Source organism: Antechinus flavipes, chromosome 5, assembly GCF_016432865.1.
Source record: "Antechinus flavipes isolate AdamAnt ecotype Samford, QLD, Australia chromosome 5, AdamAnt_v2, whole genome shotgun sequence".
Classification (NCBI taxonomy): Eukaryota; Metazoa; Chordata; class Mammalia; order Dasyuromorphia; family Dasyuridae; genus Antechinus; species Antechinus flavipes.
In genome coordinates this window covers 144,167,443-144,191,547 of record NC_067402.1, presented here as the reverse complement: position 1 = coordinate 144,191,547, position 24,105 = coordinate 144,167,443, and the positions used below count along the sequence as shown (strand labels likewise).

The following is a 24,105-nucleotide window of genomic DNA, read 5'->3' as shown; positions in this document are numbered from 1 at the left end:
TCAGAAGCCGTCTCAGGCAAGACAGATTCATTCCATCTTCCACCTTTGTGCTGGCTGGAGACATTCAGAGTTGAGCGAGAGGCAAATGACTAGTAATGAGAGCTCTCGGAATCAAGGAAAACTGAGGCCTTTAAGAAAGCTACCCGGGCCCAAGGAAGGAGAAAATAAACGTTTGAATTTTATTAGCTGGCTGCATTTGGAGTGATTATTACTCTGAGCTGAAACTAAGACTGCCTCCAGAAAACCTCCCCGAGAAACCTACTCGCAGAGAGAACCATTATATTATTTTAGAGAAGAGAACCACAATACTATATATATAATCTATATATGTCAGTAATTTTAAAAAACTGAGAACCCTGAGTTTTTCACAAATATTATAATTTGAGTGAAAAAGTTAGGCATATATTAAAATATTATGAATAAACTACCCAAATCCTTTTAAATGTTTATAGTTTATCTATACGATAATGAATAGGAGTAGTGTCCAAGAGACTTACATTCAGCTTTCCTAAGTATGACTTTTCTGTACTAATTATGTAAAATTCACCACACTAAAAACACACAATTCTTCATATAAAGAACTGATTAAGGAACTCCTAGCATATTATCTGATTCTTTTATTATAGTACTGTTTACTAAATTTATTAGTGTTGTTCACATTATGGCAAAGGCATACATCCCATCTCAAACTGTTAAGCAGCACCTCCCTAATCCCTCCAAAGCAATTCTGTCAATGGAAGGTAGAAAGCAATTTAATATTTTGATTACAAAGGCCCTTCTTATGCTGCCAATTACTGGCTAATCAATCTATCTTAAAGCACTTACTGGACATCTATTATGAGGTAGGACTATGCCAAGCAATGGGGATGCAAAAAATAAAATGACAACTTCTTCAAAAGAATTACTCAAATACTCAAAGGGATCTTGGATTTCATCACTTTGGATACTCCTTCAATAATACAGATCACAAATTATTTATGTTTGCCCAGTCTGTGCAACACTTGTTCACGTCTCACCAAAATTCCATCTCAGAATTTGCATTCTATATTCTGAGGAACTCTCAATTTCTCCCAGCACAGGGCTGATGTCCTCAATCCATCTGTTATCCCTCATTCTCAATCAATCTTCTTTTTCCATCACACAACAGCAAGATGACATCCTTTCCAATTCTTCTGTTTCTTTTCTGGTATGTGCTACAGCCTCCATGTGCCTGTCCAATAATTTCACCTATTCAAGTCTCAGTGTTTTCATCTACAAAATGAGACTAGAGTTCTTGTTAAAAAATAAAATTTAAATCTTAAAGATTTATAGGAGAAAAAAGATTGGCCTTGTTTCTGGAAGTAGTTTGAGGTTCATTAGAAGAGCTTTGCAATTAATTTCTCAAAGGCAATTCAATCTCATCTCCTGTCGTCTGGGCTTTAAGGCACTGTCCTTCTCAAATATATATATACTGAAATATATATACATATGTCGAAGCTTTATATATTATTTAATTAAGCACATGTCATATTATGGGCAAAAGACCTTCAACCACTTAATTTTCTACGTTTATGACTATTTCAAATTAGCTTGAATAGTGACTGAGTATAAGTTGTAGTTATATATTACCCAGAAAGCTTTACAAAGGCCTGAGGCTCAATGTAACTATGATGAAGTCATTTGCAAACAGACTCATCTAAAGAACTTTACTGTACATAAGGAATATCTCTTCAACTTTGATTCATACAGAATCTCCCCCATTACAGTGTCTATCAAACACCCTTTTTTAACTCCCTATTTTATACTTTGCCCATTGCTTATGATCAGAAATCAATCAATTGATTCATGAACATTAAATGCCTACTATGTACTGGTCACTGTAGATACAAAGAAAAAAGTAAAGACATTCCTTGCCTCAAAACAATCTAACCAGTAAAGGCAACATATATGTAAGTACATACAAAATAGATACAAAGTGACTGGGGAGGAGACCCTTAAAGTTGAGAAAATAAGGAAAGGCCTTATATAAAAGGCATTCTTAAACTGAGCTTAAAAAAAAATAATGGGGAACAGCTAACACAAAGGCAAAGAGCAGGAGAGATGGAATGTCATATATGAGTAACAGCAAAAAGACTAGTTTGGTCATTGAAAATGTGCTTTATAGGAACAATAATAATGGGTAATAAATCTGGAAAGAAATGACGAGACAAGATGTCAAACAACAGAGTATTTTATTTGATCTTAAGCATCAATTCTCAAACTTTTTGGTCTCAGAACACCTTTACACTCTGAAAAGTTGAGAACCTTAAAAATCAAATGAGAATGAGAAAAATCTAAAAAAAAAATTCAAGAAAAACAAGATTATGTAAAGAAAGTAAACCAACTAAAAAAGGTCCTTCTTTAAAGAAGAAAATAACACTTTGAAAACTAGAATTAGGAAGCTAAGTTATAAGACCAAGAAATAACAAAATAAAATATAAAGAATGAAAAAATAGAAGAGAATGTGAGACAAAAATGTTCTCTGGGGAAGAGAACAAGAAACTGGATTACCTGAAAGCTATGACCAAAAGAATAATAAGTGATATAATAATACAAGAAATAATTAAAGAAAAATGTCCCAAAGTGTTAGAACAAGAGAGAAAAGTAGAAATACAAAAAAAATCCACCAATTATTATCTGAAAGAATTCCTATAAAGAAATCATACAGGATTCTGAAACTTCCAAACAATATTTTAAGCAACAAGAAAAAAAATTTGAGTAAATCAGAGTCACAATTATAATCACACAAGACTCAGCAGCAGCTATATTAAAAGACCATGGGTCTTGGAACACTATATATCAAAGAGCAAAAGAAATAGGATTGTGGCCAAAAATATCATATCCTGAAAAGTAAATATAACCCTGAATTTTAAAAAATGAACATTCAATGAATTATCAGACTTTCAGAATGCTGTTGAAAAAATATGAACTTTATAAAAAATTTGACATATAAGCTCCAAGAGAAATCTCAGATTAATTTCAAGTGACTCAATAAGAATAAACTGTTTGTGCTTCATAGGTGGAAATATAAACCATATGAATAACTGTCATTAGTAAGTGACTAGTTAGAAAGATTGGAGTAGAGCTGAGTATAATGTAATTCTAAAAAGTAAAAAACCATGAAGGAAACCATGGGAATATATGTGTGTGTGTGTGTGTGTGTGTGTGTGTGTGTGTGTGTGTGTGTATGTATGTATATATATATAAAAATGTATGATTATAGATACCTATATATGTGTGTATGTGTGGTGTATATATATACACATATGTATGTATGTATGTATGTATGTATGTATATGTACACATAAATATATCTGCACTTAACTATATCCTGTTGGGGAAAATGGAAGGAAAAGGGGGAAAAAAAGAATAAAGTAAAAAGTGTACAGAAGAAAACAAAAGAAAAACTACAAGGAAGCAAAGAAGAGATGGATAGCTCTAAATATAATGTGCAATATTTATTATAAGTTCTTTCTTGAAATCAAAATTTATTGTTTCATATTTTAAATCCTTTTTATGTTCTGCTGTGCACATGACAGTTTTTTTCTTTTTCTGTTTTTTTCTATTTTGTATTTAAGTTTTAATTAAATACAAAAAAAAAAAAAATTGAGGACCTCTAAGAGGGTATGGGTACTATTTATTGATGTTATTGTAATAAATATTAAAGTTTCTTAGAATTACTATGAAAATAATTTTGATCCCACTGATCCCCAAAAAAAGATTTCTGGGAGTCACTGAATCATGCTTTAAAAACCACTGTCCCTGTGGTTAAAGGGAAATACTGAAGCTATCTGAGTAGGAGGGTTACATGATTACATATAGGCTTTAGGTCCTCTTCCAACAAGGTCTCTTCCATCCATACATGTAAGTCATTCAAGATTCCCTTAAAGACATAATAATTGCAAGACTATTAACAACTCACATTTATAAAGTACTTTAAGATTTACAAATCATTTTGACACAACCCTATGAAATAGTATAAATATTACTATACTTTATACTTATATTATATATATCATTTTATAGATAAGGAAATTGAGGTTCAGGAACATCATCCATAGCCATATATTGTTATATATGATATTAGAACATAGGTCTTCTTCCAGTCCAGTGCTCTTTCTACTTTAGCACACTAACTTTTAAATTCAAACAAATGAAGGAGTATACCATACAGGTATTACTTACTTTAAATATTTAATAGAAACTTTGAAAAATGATAAGTGTTCCACTCAATAGGCAATTTAAACCCTTAAATTTAATAAATGTTCAACCTGGATTATATATCATATATTTATCAGAAAAGTGAGAGACTATAGCCTATTTATATTCATATAAATATTCATATTCATATAAAGCCAATTAAAATAAAAATTTCTAAATCTAAATTTAGAATTGAAGGGTATGAAGTGTCTGGAGTAAAAAAGTACAAAGATATCACAAAAATATGATGATGACCATCTTAACCAGCAAAAATTTCCAATTCCTTCAACTGAAAATTTTTCAGCCCATGAAAATACAACTCTTTTGAGTTTTTAATGGAATCCAAAAAGAAAACTAGATTCAGTTTACATTAATTTAATAATAAATCCTCAAATTGTATTCAACTATCAAAATGGAAATCTCCATATTATGTTGAAAGTGCATACACAGCAAACACAAGTAAAAACAACTATAAGTTAAAATGTTCATCTTTGTGTCCTGAACATAAGATAAGATGTTTTTAAAGCTAACTTAGGCTTTTAATAGTAGAACTATTTTGCTGGGTTTTCTGGTTAAAAAACAAACCAGATCAAGACTTAAAATTTTTGAAGGTGTTACATTTGGCTTTAATTTCCTCTTCTTACTCACTTCATATATGTATGCTAATAGAATTTTTATATTAAGAAAATAATATCACATATAGATTATAGTTTTAAGAATAATCTACAAGTCTATTTTTCTTCTTTATGTCCTAAACATCCCCACAGCTTCTAATGCACATATATATGCATACACACACACACACACACACACACACACACACACACTAAGTATGTGGTAACAACTAAAAGTATTATAAAATTAAACATCAAGCTGAGAAAAAACTATTTATAAAGAGACCAGAACTTGGAGAAATGAGAATATTATATCTCCACTGTAACGATGAAAAAAAGGAGATGGTGAGATAAAGTAACTAAACTCAGAGCTTTCAGAAAATTGGGTTACAAAGCTCAAGGTCCTCCATAGAGTAAACTTACCCTAATTTTTTTTTGGGGGGGAAGGGAGGCTGGCAACTGGGGTTAAATGAGTTGCCCAGGGTCACACAGCTAAGAAGTGTTAAATGTCTAAGGCCAAATTTGAACTCAGGTCCTCCTGGGTCCATGGCTAGGGACTCCTCTCAGCTAGACTACTGTAATAGCCTTGTCCTTAATATGACTACTTTTTATCTTTCCCTGTTTCTAGTCATTCACATAGCCACCATCACTATCTTCCTAAAACACAAGTGTACCTGTCACTCTCCTGCTCAAAAACCTTTAGTAGCTTCCTAATGCTTCCAGGATATAACACAGATTCCTTACCTGCTATTTAAGGCACTCCACAAATGGGCTTCATTCCAGCTTTCCAATCCTATGTTCACATTACTCCCATCTAAACACGCTACATTCCAACCAAACTGTATTTCTAGGTGTTCCCCCAAATTGGATATTCTGGCTTAGTGTAGCTGCTACTTCTTTGAATGAAGTCTTCCCACTTCTCCAGTTATTAGTGCTCCCAAATCATTTTTTTTTCCCCACAGTACTTTGATTTCTCCCTTATTCACCTTCATTCCCTAGTATGAATATTTATTTAGATTATAATATCTTGAATGTAGTTAATGCTTAATAAATTTTTGTTCAACTGAAATTGTAGCCACCTTGTTCATCAATCCATATAGGTAAGTCTCTACAAAGACTATTTTATTCCCTCTCCCCTTTTCAGTTCTCATTCTGAAACTATATTCCTAAAATCTGTTTTTTTCTAGCCTCTCCATTGCAGATGAGCAGATCCTTTTTCATCATCATATTGAGTTAGGTTTCCCCTGCCACCAAAAAAAATGTAATTTCTTCCAAACTCCTCTTCTCCCTTATCCATTTATATTCCCATTCTGGGACTCACAACATATATTTTCACATTAAAAGAAAATTACCATTTCATCAGGTAGTACCATAGTGTTACATTAAAAATACTTTTATCTACTTGAGACCCATTCCATATCTTTTCTACTCATCTCCTTCTCTTTACTTACTAGATTATTACCCTTGCTTCAGCCCTCTTCATATCTCACAAAGTCTATTACAATAACATCCTAATTGATCTCTTCCCTCTCCAATACATTCTCTACAAAGTTTTCAAAGTAATATTTCTAAATATTATGGGCTTGGCCTGATCAGTACCACCTTCTTTAAAAAAAAAAAAAAAAAAAAAACCACCACCACCACCTAGAATGATTCTCTACTGAATGGCATGGTACAGTTTTGTCAAGTGTTTAGGGGTATTCCTTCCTTCTCAGGTCAAATATTAGACATTTGCCATAACAATGTTAGATTTCATCCTTTCTGATAATGCTTGGCTTTTGGATCCAATATGATTCCCATGTTTTCTGATGCTAAGTAAACCTCACTCCCCCTTCATGAGACACATAAAGACTTTTGTTGAATTAACAATTGTTTCCAAATCTAGATGCAGTATCACTGGAAGGATACATAAGTTGTTATCCCATCATTTCTGGCTTCCTTAGATTGACTTAAGAACCAAATTTATAATCAGGATGGACTCACAATCTTCCATCTCTAAAAGTTTAGAGGGAAATGAGGTTTTATGTTTGGAACCACAGGTGTTGGAACTGCTTGCAGATATACTCTCTTGATTTTACAAATCTATTTCTCAGTTTTTGTTTTTTTTTTTTAACTATGAAATGAGAATAGAATGACTTTATGGCTGGATATAAGTAGGAATGGGAACTCAGCCAAGAAAATACTGAACCTGAGATTCAAGTACACATTCAGAGTGTAAGAGGAAGGCAGTACATGGAAACATTGTGCTGGAATCCAGCATGCATGCCTGCATGAACACAAACAGTACTACATTTTTGCTAATTTGCTATTAAGCTTATAATTGTTTTTAATTATAGTCTTATCTCTTTCCCCAAGAGTTTTAGGATTTACACCTAACAGGATAAGACCCCAACATAAAGTACCTTATGAAATATACAAAAGTATATGAAAGTGCTGTTGTCTGTCTCCTATTCAACTGCAACTGATGAAAAAACAAATCCCATCTGTTCTAATTGTTCAGAAAAGTAGTCTGTAACGATAATGGGATTCTATATCTGATTCCTCTCACTCTGGTCCAAGAGATTAAACCTGCTAGTATCAAGGAAGTATATGTGCTAAAAATAATAACAAAAAACCACACACACACAACAATGACAAAAACAACAAAACCCCAGCAATTTCAAGTCATATCCAAACATAGCTCCATTCTGATTTGCAACCATCAATAAATCTGCCATATTTGTGCAGCTGTGTGAGCCTGACAAGTAGACAACTATTGAAATTAAAAAGGAAACTAAAAATGCAGACATCAGTTCTCTAGATTTTGCTAGTATTCGAAGGGAAGTGGCAGAAAACAAGAATAATTCTAAACTGAATTTAATATGGAGAATGAATATGCAGAGTGAGAACAATGCAGGTAAGAACAGGAAGTAAAATTCAAAGAAAATGGCAAAAAGTAGCACCACCATTATTCAATCTTCAAAGACCAAATTCCATCAGTGAAACACACTGGTTTCATTTTCTATTTCAATGATTTAAACGAGAAAAAAAAATCTAATGAAATGGAAATTCAGAACTACCAAAACCAGAAATTTAACTATGAGAACAAAATTAAGTTTCTTAGGCAAGAAGCTGAACTAGCTAATTCAGTTACAATTCTATGATTCTAAAATAACAATCACATAATTAACTAAAGGAAGAGGAACTAAACAAAATCGCCTTATCCTTAATCATTACTTAAGAAATTTTATTATTGTAGAGTATCAGGAAAATTAAACTGTTTTAATACAAATTTCTATTATCTAAATTGAAATGTTACATATGTAGTTAAAAAAAAAAAACCTACAGCACTGAAGCTCAAGTGGGTCCTGAAAGCACCTTGCCAAAATGAATGAATTACAGTGACAGAGGATCAAGGACAGAGGGTTAGGGAAATGTCCAAAGTTAAGAAAGAATAAGAATGTTGAAGAGGACCCAAATAATGGAGATATGTGAGGCTGACCGATCACCAAATCCACAGAGAAGTTTCAAAAAGGAAATAACAATGATCGGATATTGTAAGATGTCAAAGAAGGTGAAATTATACTTTTGCCTAACCTATTCCTGGATATAAAATGTTGAACTTTAATGGAAACATTGCACTTTTTAAATACAATAAATCCAGTTCTTTAGTAAATACTGTATCTTGGAAAACAAAACAATATTTCACAAATATTCTGATCTCAGAGAAAATAATTCCTAACACTTTATGAGATCTAAGAATATAATATGATAATATTTCTTAAGCATTTAGTTCCTATCATTTGATAAAAAATAGATAACAGAAGTATACAGACTTTAGGAGTTTAACTCTTATGGAGAAAATTTTAAATACAGATTATCTTTTCCTGACTCATACTTGTTTTGAGCTCTTTGAAATGAGTTACATTTTCAACTATATGAAGTAATTTAATTTACATAGTTCAGAGAAAGTATCCTCCTTTATAAAACCTACCCTGCTCATCCCATCTGTAAATGTTCTTTTAAACATGTTCTCTTCCATTTCTGACAACTTTTTGCACAAGAAATTTTTACATAACCCTAGGTAAATAGGCATATAAAAGTTATATAAATCAAACATTTACTGATAATAAATCATAATTTCACAACCCCATATTCAATTATGCAACCTCATATTGGATTATAGCCCACAGTTTAAGAAGCTTTGCTTTTAAATATCTATAGAACTTACTGCTACTAAGTATAACATCTATTATTTATCAATTTGTGTCATAGTTTTTTTGAGTATCTACCTGCTTCATCGCTTCAACTGGTTTATAATCTCTAGAGGTGTAGGAACCAGATTTTGTACTTTTTAATTATCTCCTATAGTTGCTTGCACATCTCAGAAGTTCAAAAAATATGAGTAAATGAGAATATAGATGATGACGACCACTATCAATCAAATAATGATTATCTTCCAAGTTTGATTCCTATAAGTTTATTCATTAGAATATAAACCCTTCAAGGGCAGAAACTATCTTTTGCCTCTTTTTGTATCTACTTTGCAGTCTCTGATATATAGTAAATGTTTAATAAATGTTTATGAACTGACTGATTGACTGATGTATTACAGTTTTAAGAAAAGCTGGAGCTGTCTAATATATTTAATATGAATATGAACTATATAGGAGCATTCTTAAATTGTTTCATTTTAATGAGTTAATATTTATATAACAGCTAAAGGTTTATAAAGTCACTTAAAAGTAACATATTTTATCTTCACAAAAATTCTGTGAAGAAGGTAGAGTTATACCTATTTTATAAATAAAGGAAACTGAACCTTAGAGAAATTAAGTGATTTGTCCATGCTAGCTAGAAGGACACTGAACAAAGTGCTAGATCAGGAGTCAGGAAGACTTGAGCTCAAACTCAGTCTCGAAACTTAATAGCTGTATGAGCCTGGACAAGTTACTAAACTTCTCTCAGCCTCAATTTCCTAAAATGCAAAATGAGAATAATAACACGTCTCTCTCACAATTTATCTCAAATATTTGAAAAAGTGCAGAGTAGGTATTTATTAAATATTTCTTTTCTTTATTTTTTATTTTTCTTTATTAAGTGTAAGTCCTTGAGACTGAAATAAACACTTTGATTACTGGTTTTGGAACTATGAACCATTAAAGATGCACAAGGCTATGGAATCTGAAAGGCTGGCATCTGACAGTTTCCATTTGAAGAACCTGCTTAAGGGGAAGGGTAGACAATGCAAGTCCTAAGAGTCCACCTTCTTCTAGCTGAATTCTCCTTCTAGGCCCTAAAAATCCCTTTTATCCCCCAACTCTAATCTCTGTCTCATTTCTGAGTCCATATTGCCAACTCCTCAAACTCCTCAGAACTGTTCTATAACTCACAAGTTCATATGCCCTCTTGATTTTCCGCCCTTATGACCGTGGGAGAATGAGAGACAGTCTTCCAGTATTCCATCTTCCCTTTGTCCTTGGCTGATTTTCTCATTTACACATTATCCTTGACTATCTTGCCAGTCCTAATTTCTGAAGGAAGTGTAAAGTGCACTGCATCTGCAATTAGAAGACCTACTTCATTTATTTAGCTACTTCAGAAGATTCATAAGAGAAAAAAGGGGACTTAGGTCTTTCTGTAATATTTACTATCCTTACAATCTTGGACAAATCACTTAAACTCCCTGAGCTTTAGTTTCCTCATCTCTAAACTAAGAGAGCTGCCCTAGCTAGTCTCTAAAGTGAATTCCAGTTACAGATTAATGATCCTATGGTCTACTGATATAAACTAGGAAGCAATGTTCCAAGAAATACATTTATAGAATGACTATATGTACATCCATGTGGGCAAAATCTAACCAAAAGATCTGGTGGTACTGTGCTTTTATGAAGCCTTCTGAACAACAGAAACTTTCTTGCACAGAACAGAAACTGCACTAAGCAGTCAGTATAAATGTATAATAAGCAAATTAGACCAGTGAAAATTTTCAACAGACTATTACTGCCACAAATTCACCATTAAATTCATCCTAAACACAAAAAAATTCTAACATTTGGAGTAATGTATTAGTTAGCATGTACCTGTAGCTACTATTTACTCACAGAGCTTTAAGAACTTCAGATTTAAATAAATCAAGATCAAAATAAATATCCAAATGAATAAGTGTCCACTATGTACTAAGCAGTAAAGATATAAAAACAAAAATAAAATAGCTCCATCCTTCAAGAACCCATCAAATTCCACTGGGGAAAAACAACATGCACACAAGCAAGTAAATAAAATATATACAAAGTAAACTGGGGAAAAGTACTATTAGTAGGGAAAATTTTAAAAAGACTTCATGTAATAAGTGTCACTTAACCCAAGACTTAAAAAGAACCAAGGCTCCAAGGATAGTAAAGAAAAAGAAAGCCTTCCAATCACAGAGATCAGCCTACACAAAGGCGCACAATCATGGAATGGAGAAACTGGCTGCATAAAGACCAGTTGGGAGTAGAATAATTCTAGCAGACTTAGCCAAAAATTATTTTTATTATTTCAAGCAATGTTGTAATATCATGTAATTTAAGTTTTCATTAGGTATAAAATAATTAAGTCTAAAATTAGTTCCTTTTTTTGGATGCTGTTCTGCATGTAGTCTGTCATAGCTTTGGGCATTTTCTGTTCACAAATCAAGAGTTTGGGACTACAAACTCAATAAATCCAAATTTTAGTAAGAGTTCTGACACTAAACAAGCTACAGAATCTTTCTGGGACTTAGCTTCCTTGTTTGTAAAAGAAGATGGACTAGACGATCTCAAGGTTTTTGTCCAGCTCTACAATTCAATCATTAGTATTTTAACAATTTCTGATTTCAAAAGTTACAGCATTTATGATCTATATAAATAACTTCAGCAACATACATCTTTACTTTTATAAAATGACTTGACTACATGTTACTTATCCTCATAATAATTCTGTGAAGATAAATGACTAATAGCATTGTCCCAGTTTTAGATAGAGAAACTGAGGTTCTATGAAGTTAACTGACTTGTCCTAGTTCATAGATAGTAATTCACTCAATATACATTTATTAAGCATCTGTATATACCAAGGCACCATGCTCGGCTCACGAAACAAAAACACAAAAAGTTTATACTCTTTTGAGTAGAAACAATATGAACACAAATAAGCAAATACAAAATATATGCCATTGTTCCAAAACCAGAGCACAGCCAATATCCTAGGACAGGATTGATGTAAAGAAAGTAAAGAGTTCACAGTGGAGAAAGAACAGGTTTAAGAATGAGGCAAAGGGAATATAGAAGGTCAAAGAGAAAAATTCCAGAGTTCTTGATCATGCAAGAGTAACATTCATGGAAGATGAGACCAAAGACAAAATCATCCTTGTATTTTTGAATGTAGCTAAGATGGAGTCATGGTGTATATCATGCATGAAATTTATTAGCAGGCAAGATTGAGGGAACATTAGTATTTATGCTTATATCCTCAAATACAGCAGAGAGTTGATGGCTGCATATAAGCTTTGAGGAGAAAAGAGAAAATGACCTGTGGATCAGAAGATAAGAACAAAACCAGGGCTATCTCTCCTCTGTTCTGCTGCCTAAAAATATATTGTTATTATTTTTTTTTTTTTTAGCAGCATGTGAAACAGTTTGTATCCACATGCAGAAATTGACTCTTCTGCAAAAGGGGCTTACCCACCTTGGTTTCTATCTTTAATAAGACTATTTATTTTTTTAAAATATAGTTTGACTGAATTGAAAAACAATTAAATAGTAAGAAATAATCTTTTAACCAAATAATGTATTAATTTCATTGCCTAGCTATTAAAGAACTTTTTAATGAACAGTTTAAAAAATAATTTTAATTCAATTAAAATACACTTTTAAAAAAATAGTACCTGCCCTCAAGGAGCTTAGTTTTCTACTAGAAACTCAGAATCAAGCTCTTTCTATATATACATGAAAGGTCTCATCTGCCATAAATATATTAATTTACTGTCAAAAGAATTTACTTTCTCCATATAATTCTTATATAGCTTATGCACTACAGAAAAGGATAATAGAGTAACAAAATAAAAGGATAAAAGAATAATAGAAAAGGGATATATCTTTGGCAAATACTGATAATTTTCTTGTTCAACAGATGGAAACTACACAAGATACCTACAACAATAACAAAAAAGGAAGTAGTTCTATAACAGTTTATTAACTATTTTTTATGTCATGAATATTTTTGGCAGTCTGGTGAAGACTATAAATCACTTCTCAAGTGATTTTTAAATACATAAAACACATAGGATTACAAAAGTGACTAATTATACTGAAACAGTATCAAAAAATATTTTTTTTTAAATTCACAAACCTCAAGTTAAGACTCTCTGTTCTAGAAAGGGATTGTTAAAGCCTATATATTTCTACTCATGAGATCAGAAGATGTTAATGAAGATTTTAAAATACTTTTATGACATCACCCCCATTAGTCTTTTTTCCAAACCCAAATTACTTTTTTTCCCAACATAATAAGATTTAGAATAACAAAAAAGACACTAGAAATCAACTAATGCAAATCCTCATTTTACAGATGAGAAAACTGAGGCTGAAGGAGGTAAAGCAAATTTCCCAAAACCATACAAGCAACAAACAAAGACAGTATTTGAATCCAGCTCCTTTGATTTCCAATCTTGTGTACTTTGTACCTCACTACCTCAAAAAAGACTAAAGTAGCAATCTGATCCCAGGTAATTTAATGATCAAGTTGACTTTACCATCAGAATTCTAAAATCCAATTTTCTTTTTCTTTGAGCTCTGCTCTATTTCTCAATGAAAAGAAAACCCAAAATTCAAGTTTTCAACTAATCAGCAATGATAAAAAAAAAAAATACTACAACTAACACTGATCATTGTTTTTTTTTTTTTTTAAAAATTCAATTTCTTATTTCATCAGTATATAAAACTTCTACTGTGTCTATTTTCTTCACTGGTATAGATGAATAATATGTCTGAAAATTAAAATTTTAGATAGTAGCCTCAAGTTCTAAAAGATTAAGTGATTTGCCCACAATCACACATTCAGTATATAGCAGAAACTAGACAAAATCCATCTTGTATTCCCAATTACAAAAACAAATTACATAAAATAAATCTATTTATTTCTAACTCACATTTAAGTTCATGCCAAACTCTAATTTTTACATTTGCTCTTTCCAATTTCAAAATATCTTTTGTCTAGTTCCCTCACTTAAAAAAAAAAATCCCACTACTTTATGTGTAATTTATGTAATTCTTGATATACTTGCTGAGCTCAGAGTTTATTTGTGAATGAATAAATTTCAGTCATTACCTCATTCATTAATAATGACTTAATGAGCTCTCACAGGTGTCACCAAAAGGTATATTAGACTCTTCTAAAAAAACCATGAGAAAGAAAACCCTTGGGTGTGTCACAGGGAACCTCCCAAAGAAAGTCCTAACTTAAAGTAGATATGTTTCGTAATTTCATTTAAATATATTCTTAAAACATTTACCAAGATGGCATCCCTACATTTCCATATTTAAGAAAAAATGTTTGCTTAAAAGAAATACTTATGCACATAAAAAGAGAAAATGTTGAACGTTGATCAAAAATCTTCGCTGACCACTGGACTCGAAGTGTCTCAAAAGATACAATTCCAAGACAGAGAACATAGCTGAACCATTCTGCCACACCACCAATTATAAATCTCTAGCCAATGCTTTAATTCTGGTCTATTTAAGTTGTATGTTTATATAAAACTTAGATGTAGTGGGGGTGGCAGCTTGGTAGAATGCACGTTTTAAACATGACAACACCAGTCATCATGCTCTCCAAGGCAATGAATGGTTGGAGCTTAATCAAATGCCAATCTTTTTCACCATAAATTATACGCCCACCTACTGGATGGCTTCTTCAAAGGAAAAACTATCCGAAGAAAACATTCAGCAGTTAAAGTGCAGCTAACACACAGGAAGCTCATGAACCCTCAATAAAGTTTCGGAGAAAAAAAAAAAGAATTCCAAAATACAGAAAGTTTAAAAACCCAACTCACACCAACACACAGCACACGGATGAAGGGATAACCAAAGCAAACCAGTACTTTTCGCAGAATAAACACCGATTTTCGACGCTGTGGTGTAATACCAATGCCAAAGCTAATATTATCTACTAATATTATCTACTGGGGGCATGGGAGCAACTAGGAAAGGTAGTTAAAGAAATAAGTGAGAAACTGGGATTTTCCACGCCTCCCCCACATAATCCCTTGGGTGAGCCATGAACATCGGAGAAAAAGAAAGAGTGGTTGATTGGTGATTGAATGAATGCAAGTACATCTTCTACACCTGCAGCTACAAACTCATAGCACCAAGTGGAAGGGTAAAAACGTCCAAGGAGCACTAAGATAAAATATGAAATAAGGGAGGGATGTTTAAAAAAAAAAAAAAGAAAGAAAGAAAGAAAAAGAAAGGGCACGCGCCAACCTGCGCGATTCATTCAAACACCCCGACGGCCGCTCTCCCTCCCCCACCCAAGAAGACAGAGGTCTGGGCAAGGATGCAGAGCCGCGGTCTGAGCTAAAGGCGGCGGCGGCCGCGGGAGGCACGCACCCACCCCTCCCCCCAGCCCCGGGACAGCGACCGGCAGTCGGGAGCCCCAGCCTCCCACTCCTTTCCCGGGGCCTCGGAGCCCCAAGCTTGGCCCCAGGGGAGGGGGTGTTGCGTGAGAAAGGGGGAGCGTCCGGTGGGAGAGGAGAGCGTCCCGCGAGAGGGGGGCAACCCGGGGGTGGGGGTGGGTAGGGAGCATCCCGAGGGGGGGGCTCCCGACGCGGCCTGCCCCGCCCCCTGCCCCGCCCCCAGGGGGGTCCCGGCAACTTTCTTCCGCGGGAACCTGGCGCCCCCCGAGCCTCCCCGGTCTGGAGGGGCCATGGAGATGGAGGCGGGGCTGTGTTGGGGAGTCCGGACTCACTTTTTCAGATGTTTCTCTCTCTTCGGCCTCCGCTTTCGGGCCTGAATGGCCAGCACTGTGGGGGGTGGGGGGGAAGGGAAGAGAGAGAGACACACATTAACGGTTGGGGACGTTGTGGCCTCCGGGAAACGGGGCGGCAGGGAGGACAGAGAGCTGAAAGGGTACACACACCTTTCCGGGAGCTCATCCCGCTCGGGGAAGGGGCGGTGACGGGGAGCCGGAGCCGAAGCCGGAGCTGGAGCCGGAGCCGGGGGCTGCAGCCTCCTCCACTCGCTCCGCCAGTCCAGGAGGAGGCGGGAACCGCGCCTGCGCCACCGGCCGCCGCTCCCCGCGGGGGCCCGGCGCAGGACCCGCCCCCCCGGCCCCGGCCCCGCCCCCGACTCCGCCCCTGGTCCGGCCAGACGAGCGCCTCGGTCTTGTCAGCCTCTCAGACTGTCTCTCACTATCCTCTCAACCTACCTCCGGGGTTTCTCAACTGAGGCTGGTACCGAAGCATCTTCCTCCCAACCCCAGTCCGGACCTCGAGCGCTGCGGGACCCGCCCCGCCCCTCTCTCGGCTCTGCCTCCTCCCCCAATGGCTCAGCCCCGCGGTCCTCCCTCGGTCCGTCGCTCCTCCCTTCCCACCCCCACCACCGCCCAGCGTCTCTGCCTCCGCCCCGCCCCCTCCCAGCCCCCCTTCTAGGACTGACTCACCTTGTGTCCAGCTCTTGCCCTCCCAATCCCCCCCATCCCTCCAACTCCTAGTAAAGGTCGATCCCCCTCTACTCCTCTCTTCTCGCTCACCAAAGGATACTTCACTCTCTGTAGCACCATCTTGTCTCCTCTCGACTTGGCTCTGGTTCAGACGACCTCTTTTCTTTCCACCCAAACCTCTTTCCCCCTTTTCCTCCATCTTTTCATCCCTTAGTCCCCAAATTGGTTCCTCATTCTACCGCTCTGCTCGGATCAGTTTTGGTCCCTCATCTCTCGGACCCAACACCTGCTTTTCCTGCTCCTTTTCCCATGGATCTATATTTTAAAAGTGGCACTATATCTAGGGGGCTCAACACAACAGTGTATACTCATTGGCACAATGTTGGCACATTTTTGTTGGCCATTTCAAGGCTAAGGCAAGTTGCCCAGGTATGAAATAACTTTTTTTTCCCTAACTCTTCTCAAAGGTTTAACTTGAAGTATCGAAAAGGCCGAATGTGTTATTCTAGTTGAAAGAGCAGTGGGTTCCGAATCTGATAACGATCTAGATTCGAATCTATGTTCTTCTCATGGCCTGTGGGACTTTGGAAAAGTCACTGTACCTCTCTGGACCACTATATCTTCACCTGGAAAATGAGAGTCTTGGATTAGGTGGCTTTCATGACTCATTCTGCTCTCAACCTATGATCCTTTGCTCTCTGAGATCCCTTCCAAATCTGATTTCTATTACATTTTAATCCTATCTCTGCCATCCTATGAATTTAGACAAGGAGATGATCTCTTAATGTTTCTTTCAACTTCTAAAAATTACGAACACAAATAATATATAACCTCACTAAGCATGTTTCTTCTTGAAAATGTTTTCTTTTGTGAGGAATAAAAAGTTAGACTCTCTTTTGTGGCTTCCTGTTAAGACTTCATCTTCAGTGTAAAAGCAATCTTTTCACAATGTTTTGAGTTTTTAGAGGAAAGTGTTAATTTTAGGGGAGTTAAAAGGAAAGAAAAAAGAAGATTATTTGTTTGAAATGTCCTTCCAACTGCCTCGCCAAGATCCCTATTTTAAACAGATTGAAGCATCAATTAATAAGATCACAATATTCTGTGATACTATATCAAAAGTTGATAGAGATGTGCTAAATTTCTTAAATGTATCCTTTAAAAAAAAAAAGGACTAAGAATGACCCTGGCACATTTACTGAAGACCAGCAGAATATAAATGATAAATTTATAGTTAAAGCAATAATCATATCAAGTAAATAAAAAAATGTTATTATCCTGTTCCTTCAAATAACAAAATTTTAAACTGGAAATCAACATTTATCAAGGCCTACTATGTAGTAGGTACTGTGTTAAACATTAAGGTACAAAGTAAAGCAAAAGATAATCTCTGCTTTCCATCATTTCCCAGTTGATCTTATGATCCAATCTCAGTTTACAGATGAATGAATAAATCATTTTACTAAATACTTTTGTTGTTGTTTATTGAGATTTTTCAAGTCATGTCAAGACTATTTGTGACTCCATTTGGGATTTCTTGGCAAAGATACTGGAGTGATTTGCCAATTTCTTCTCCAGATCAACTGATAGAGAAAACTGAGGCAAATAGGATTAAGTGACTTGCTCAAGGTCACACAGTATCTGCGATCAGATATGAATTCAGGAATTCTTCCTACCTTCAGACGTGGTAATTCATCCACCAAGTGCCAAGCACTTTAAGTAGAAGTAGAAAAAATGAACAGTCCTTACTCTTTCAAGAACCTCATATCCTAATTGGGAAAGGTATCAGATAAAAGAGAGTTCAGTTCCAATTAGAAAAAGAGCATACACATACACATAAGAGTTCTGCAGCAGTGTGGATAGCTGCCCTCCTGAAGATGTAAGGGTGCAGTTGTAGGGCAGCTGGTAAGATCTAAAAGACCTTGGATAGAGAAAACAAAGAAATTAAGACCCACACACGGATAGTAAAGTAGTAAGATTTGTAGTCTAACCCAGTACCTCTAACTCCAAACCTACTATAATAGGCTGCCTTCATGATTGGCTACAATGAAGTTTTCAAAAGTACAACAGCTATTTCATTGTCACAGAAGTTTTATAAATGTATCCTTACCTCAAGGTTGACTAGTCATAACACTAAAACCTGGAATGTTATAAAGGATACTAGACAGATGGAGCCCGAGTGTGTCTTTTGGATGTAAAACTTGTATTTATTCTTCTGACCAAAATGTTTGTATATTTCTATAAATTAGGAGAGGACTTGTGACTCAGTATTAGTGATGCAATATTTGTACAGAACCTTGAATTTTTTTAATAAAAATACATCATCATCATCATCATCAAACATTTTAAAACATTTAGCCATGATAATGGTCTTGTTGTTATATAAAAAATTCATAAAAGATTGGGGGCTGAAAGGGACACAGAGAACTACCAAAATATTAATAACAATGATACAAAGTCATATTTTATAGCATTTTATTTTCCAAAGTACTCTTACAACAGCCTGTGTGTGAGAATGATGATATCCCCATTTTACAGATGAGTACTCTGAGGCTTAGAAAGTGACATCTAAGGCAGCTAATGAATATAGTACTCAAGAGGACTAAGCTCAAATCCAGCCTCTGATATTTATTGCCTGTATAATCATGGTCATATCACTTTATTTCCTCAATTATAATATGTAGAGAAAAATACTCCCTACTTCACAGGATTATTATGAGGATTAAATGAAATTATCTTTGGAAAGCATTTGGCATTAGATTTATCATATAAAAGACACTTAATAAATGTTTCTTCCCTTTCCTTCCCCTTAGAACTGGGTTTCAAACTCAGGTCTAGATTGACCCTAAATATAAAACTTTTCCCCTCCATTTTACTACAATACCTTTCTCACTAGTCTGTTGGGTTTAGAAATTTACTACCTATAAAGGTAATTCTTAACTTTCTAAATTGCAAAGTTGTTTGAAAGAAGATGTCAAGGAATGCACAAATGAAAACCAATATAGCAATAAAAGCTACATTTAGTTTATTTTAAAATAAAATAAATGACTCTAGCTTCATGTGAGGGTACATAATCAGAGAAGATATACAGGTGGATGGGCAAACCATAGAGATCATCCACAAGTCATGTATCTTGGAAAGATACTACAAATAATGAGTTAGGTCCACAAATAAACAGGAGAAAGGAGGAAGGAAAACTGCACAGTCCATTTAGTGATCCCAAGCTTCTCTACAAAACAAAAGTTCATCTTTTTAACATCAGTAGTTTCCCAGCAATGTTGGATAATACTGAATGGTGAAACACTATGATGTCCAAATAATTGAAATTAAGGTTTGCCCAAAGAACAAAGGAGAGATGCATGGTTTGTAGACAAAAGATAAGTGGCAATATCTTACAAATAAGGATTTACACAGTAGAAATTGTGTAGCAAATGTCTTTGGAGAAATAAAGATGGAAAAAGAAAGATGGGCCAGTCGTATAACAAAAACAAAAGAAAACTGAAGGACAGTACATATGTTCCAATGTCACAAAAATGAAAAGAAGTGATTGCTTCAGCAGTACATACACTAAAATTGGAATAATAAAGAGATTTGTATGGCTCATGTTCAAGGTTGATGTACAAATTCATGAAGCAGTCTGATGTGTTTGGTTTGTTTTTGCAGGCAATGGGAAGAATGTTTGTTTTTGTTTTTTTTTTCTTGGCCATATTTGTTTGTTATAAGTAAAGGCATCTATTTTGGAGGGAAGGAAAGTCTAGGGAAGGGATCTGGGGTAGTGATAGCAATGACAAAAAAAAATGAAGAAAGGATTGTAAATGAAAATAGTAAAAGACAGTAGAAGAACAGAAGAGGGCACAGAAAACTGGCAGTGTTGATATTATTCTATTAAGTTTCACATATATATATATATATTTTAAATAGTATATAATAGAGATTGAAGTGAAGATTTCATATGCAAACTTTTTTCAAATTTTCTTTGTAATCAGAAATGTTCATATTTGTTGATATTTGTCAAATTTGTAATTTAAAAATATTTCAAAAGTAGTGTGAGGAGGACCTATTGCTGGATTTATAGAAGATTGTTTACAAGTAGAATAGGATGGGCAATCATGGATAGGCTGCCATCGTTGCTAAGAGTACTCGAATTGACATCACAATTCTTTTGGAGCATAATCAAAGATTACAAGATGAAAGACTTAGAGCTTGAAGAGATCTTAGATGTCATTGCTTTTTTTTTCTCTTTCTTTTTTTCCTTGTTGATCTGATTTTTTCATATGCAGCATGATAAATGTGGAAATATAAATAGTAGAATTATACATGTTTAACATATGTTGGATTACTTGCTGTCTAGGGGAAGGAAGGGAGGAAAATTTGGAACACAAGGTTTTGCAAGAGTGAATGTTGAAAACTGTTTGTATATATTTTGAAAATAAAAGGCTATTATTTAAAAAACTATGTCATATTAAGACTAATTGGAATCTATGATGTCTAGCTTACAGAGAGAATATTATGATTCTAGGATTTAAGGAGGACATTATCTTATCCTTAAATGTTTAAAAGTTTTTCATTGAAGAAATATAAGAATTATTCTGTTTTGTCTAAGAAGGCAGAATTCAGACCAGTGGATGGTAGATAAATTCCAACCAATATAGTAAAGAACTTCCTAACATAGTCAGATCTTCTCAATCATAACAAAGTCTTTTCATGACTCTTCTAAAACCTATCAAGCTAGCTATTGTCCTATTTCTTTATTTACCTGAATTAATATGTTTCTTGGGAAACCTGTCCATATTTGATCTTTCCCAATGAAAAATAATCTTTCTATTATCTCACTATCCAGTCCATTCTGAATCAGGTTTCTGGCTCCTCCAGGCTTCTGAAACCACTTTCTCTAAAAACAATAAAATGAACATTGTAGATAAAATGAAAATGGGAGCTTGACCCCAGGAAAGAATCAAGGAAATGTATCCTGTTCCTTCCATTGGAGAGCTGGCAGGCTATTGATGTTGAATACTGCATATACTGTCAGGCACAGTTGATGTGCTAGGTAATTTTGCTGAACTGTTTTCCCCTTTTTCTAAAGCAAGGAAAGATACATTCAGAAATAAATATGATGTAAATAACCATATATGTGAACATTTTGCATGTGGGTGTTTGTATATAATTCTATACATGAATGTTGTCTTCTCCAGTAGAATGTAAGCTTCCTACAAAGTAGGAACTGCTTCATTTGGTTTTGTGCACATAGCACAGTGTCTGGCACATAGTAAATGACTGATTGTAAAATTGCTTGTTGATTGATTGTAAAAATCAAAAGAAACCAATAAAAAGCAGATATTTTTCAAAAATAAACTACTATTTCTAAAGTTACCAGTGATTTCCTAAGTGCCAAATTCAATGACCTTTATTCAGTCCTGATCCTTTTTGCCTTTTCCTTTTCCCCAATTTCTGTAGTTTTTTGTTGTTGTTGTTGTTGTTGTTGTTGACAAAGCTAATCCTTTTCTTCCTATTGGATATCCTCCTTTCCTTGACTTCAGAGACACTTGTCTTACTTCTCTTCTCAAACTATTTTTTCTTTGACTCTGTTCATTCTTCATCTTCTTATTTCTCTGCTTGTCATTTCAGGTCTTTCCATACTATGCTATCATGCTTTTCAAACTCTATATGAGTCTCCTTTGCTTCTGTATTTTTTTTCCATTTCCATATTTGGGCTAATCATGTTTCCTACAAATAGGATGTCTTTGCATCTTTTATTTGTGTTTCCAATCTTTTACTTCTTTTAAAAACTAACTTAGATGCCGTCTCCGGCTTGAAGTCTTCTCTGATCTCCCTGAATCACTATTTCTACTCCCTGCTTGATCCATCAGGCAGGAAACTTGCTAATTTCTAATGCATTTATATAATGTATATATTATAATTATCTATAGCTTGTCCCTTTGCTAGACAATGAATTCTGGGATGATAGAAACTCTCTTTTATCCTAACTTTGTATCTCCTACAACCTATAGCACAATGCTATGCACACAGGGCTTCCTAAATAAATTTCTGCTGGTTGAATGAATCAATGGATAACAATTAGATTCTGGGGTCTGAAAGGTTCCAGCAGTTCTTGTCAAGCTGGAAAAGCTTAAAATACATATTGTGTGTCTGATCAAGCCTACCAAGTTCAGGAAGGCTCCTCACTGGTTGGATAGCCACCAGATGATGAAATTTTTCCTAAGTATGGTAACTCTTGAAACTATTTACCAAATCATAGAGAAATTTCCACCCAAATAGATGAAGATAGTACCAACCTGATGATATCACAAATCTTTTAAAGTATCAAACTATAAACAAGAAAATTCTAACAATTAGAGCTGTCTCAAAATAGAATGATTTACCTCATAAGGTAATAAGTTCATGGTATCAGAGATTTAGAGCTAAAAGCCTAAAAAATACCCCTAAGGTCACTAAGTCTAATCCTCATATTACAAATAAATTCAGAGAGGTTAGTTGACTTTTATAAGGTCTTACAGAATATTCCAAAAGTCTCAGTGTAGTTTTCTGCTCTAACAGCCACATAAACTATCTATGGATCCACAGTAGAGTTTATATGCCTCCTCTGCCCCAAAGTTTGCCTGGTGAGTCGAGTTGAGATGGTTCACAACACCAAATATATATATATATATATATATATATTTTAAAACATTCAGAAACATGAAGTTAATTGTTGGTAGTCTGACAGTGTACTATCTTAAAACAGCCCTAAGACTCTTAGGACACTCTGAAGAAATAGTAAATGGTAAAACTGAGATATTAGCCCAGGTCCTCTGACTCAAATTCAGAATTCTTATCTTCATCATGGTGCCTCCCTATTCTCTGGTATGAGAGATTTTTGAGCAAAGGCTAGATGATTATTTGTCAAAAATTCATGCTTTCGGTAAAGAGTTGGACTCAGAATGTCCAACATTTCTTACAGCTCAGTGATTCTATGAGTTATATCATTAATGATCATAAATTCTGTATTTCTGTGATACAGGAAAAACATTTAAATCATCATAAGACTAGAGGCATTGAATTTTTCTAATGATGGTCTAAGCCTTAGTAATAACTTTTCCCATAGAGTGCAAAAGAATTCATCTCTTCACTTTATTTAGTTCTCAGAAAAGAAATTTCTCAATATAGCTAGAAACAACCATATGCATACATTAAAAGAATAACATATTACTTACTGTATTTTTTCTCTGATTTGCACATTCAGTAACAGCCTTTGGAATAGTGTCCTCATTCTGCTTTCATTTGATAGAAAGTCACAAATGGTAGGAAATTTTCTGCTTATATCTAGACAAAAGGAAAGCCAATCAGAACCATGCAGATCTCATTATGAAGATTATCAGTATAAATGAAGGCTTATTGAATTCCTGCTGTGTACTTGACCCTGTCCTAAACCAGATCAAGTTGTACAACTGATTATTTGCAGATGGGACACTCTGTCTTGATGTTATACTACTACTCAGTAATATGTTTCAAGAGGAACAGGTGGTCACAGGGTGTGGCCATAAAATACCTATGCTCACAGGAGCACAAAGTACATAATAAACTCTTAGAAATAAATTTCTTTTCTATCTGGTACAAGAAG

General features: G+C 34.8%; 1 protein-coding gene across 4 annotated transcripts in view; it reads right to left on the bottom strand.

Moving 5' to 3' along the window:
• SRPK2 (SRSF protein kinase 2) overlaps window positions 1–23,805 on the bottom strand; it is a 272,571-nt gene extending 248,766 nt beyond the window's left edge. Inside the window, exons 1-3 of one of the 4 annotated variants that reach the window (XM_051961714.1) lie at window positions 23,699–23,805; window positions 15,798–15,852; window positions 3,835–3,901 (exon numbers count right to left, since the gene is read on the bottom strand). In XM_051961714.1, the coding sequence (XP_051817674.1) occupies window positions 3,835–3,901; window positions 15,798–15,852; window positions 23,699–23,754 (178 nt within the window). In that variant the 5' untranslated portion in view covers window positions 23,755–23,805. Of the gene's footprint in view, window positions 1–3,834; window positions 3,902–15,797; window positions 15,853–15,968; window positions 16,092–23,698 lie in introns of those variants that run through there. The other 3 variants (XM_051961707.1, XM_051961713.1, XM_051961712.1) reach the window with 3 other exon arrangements.
• Between the last annotated feature and the right edge of the window lie 300 nt (window positions 23,806–24,105).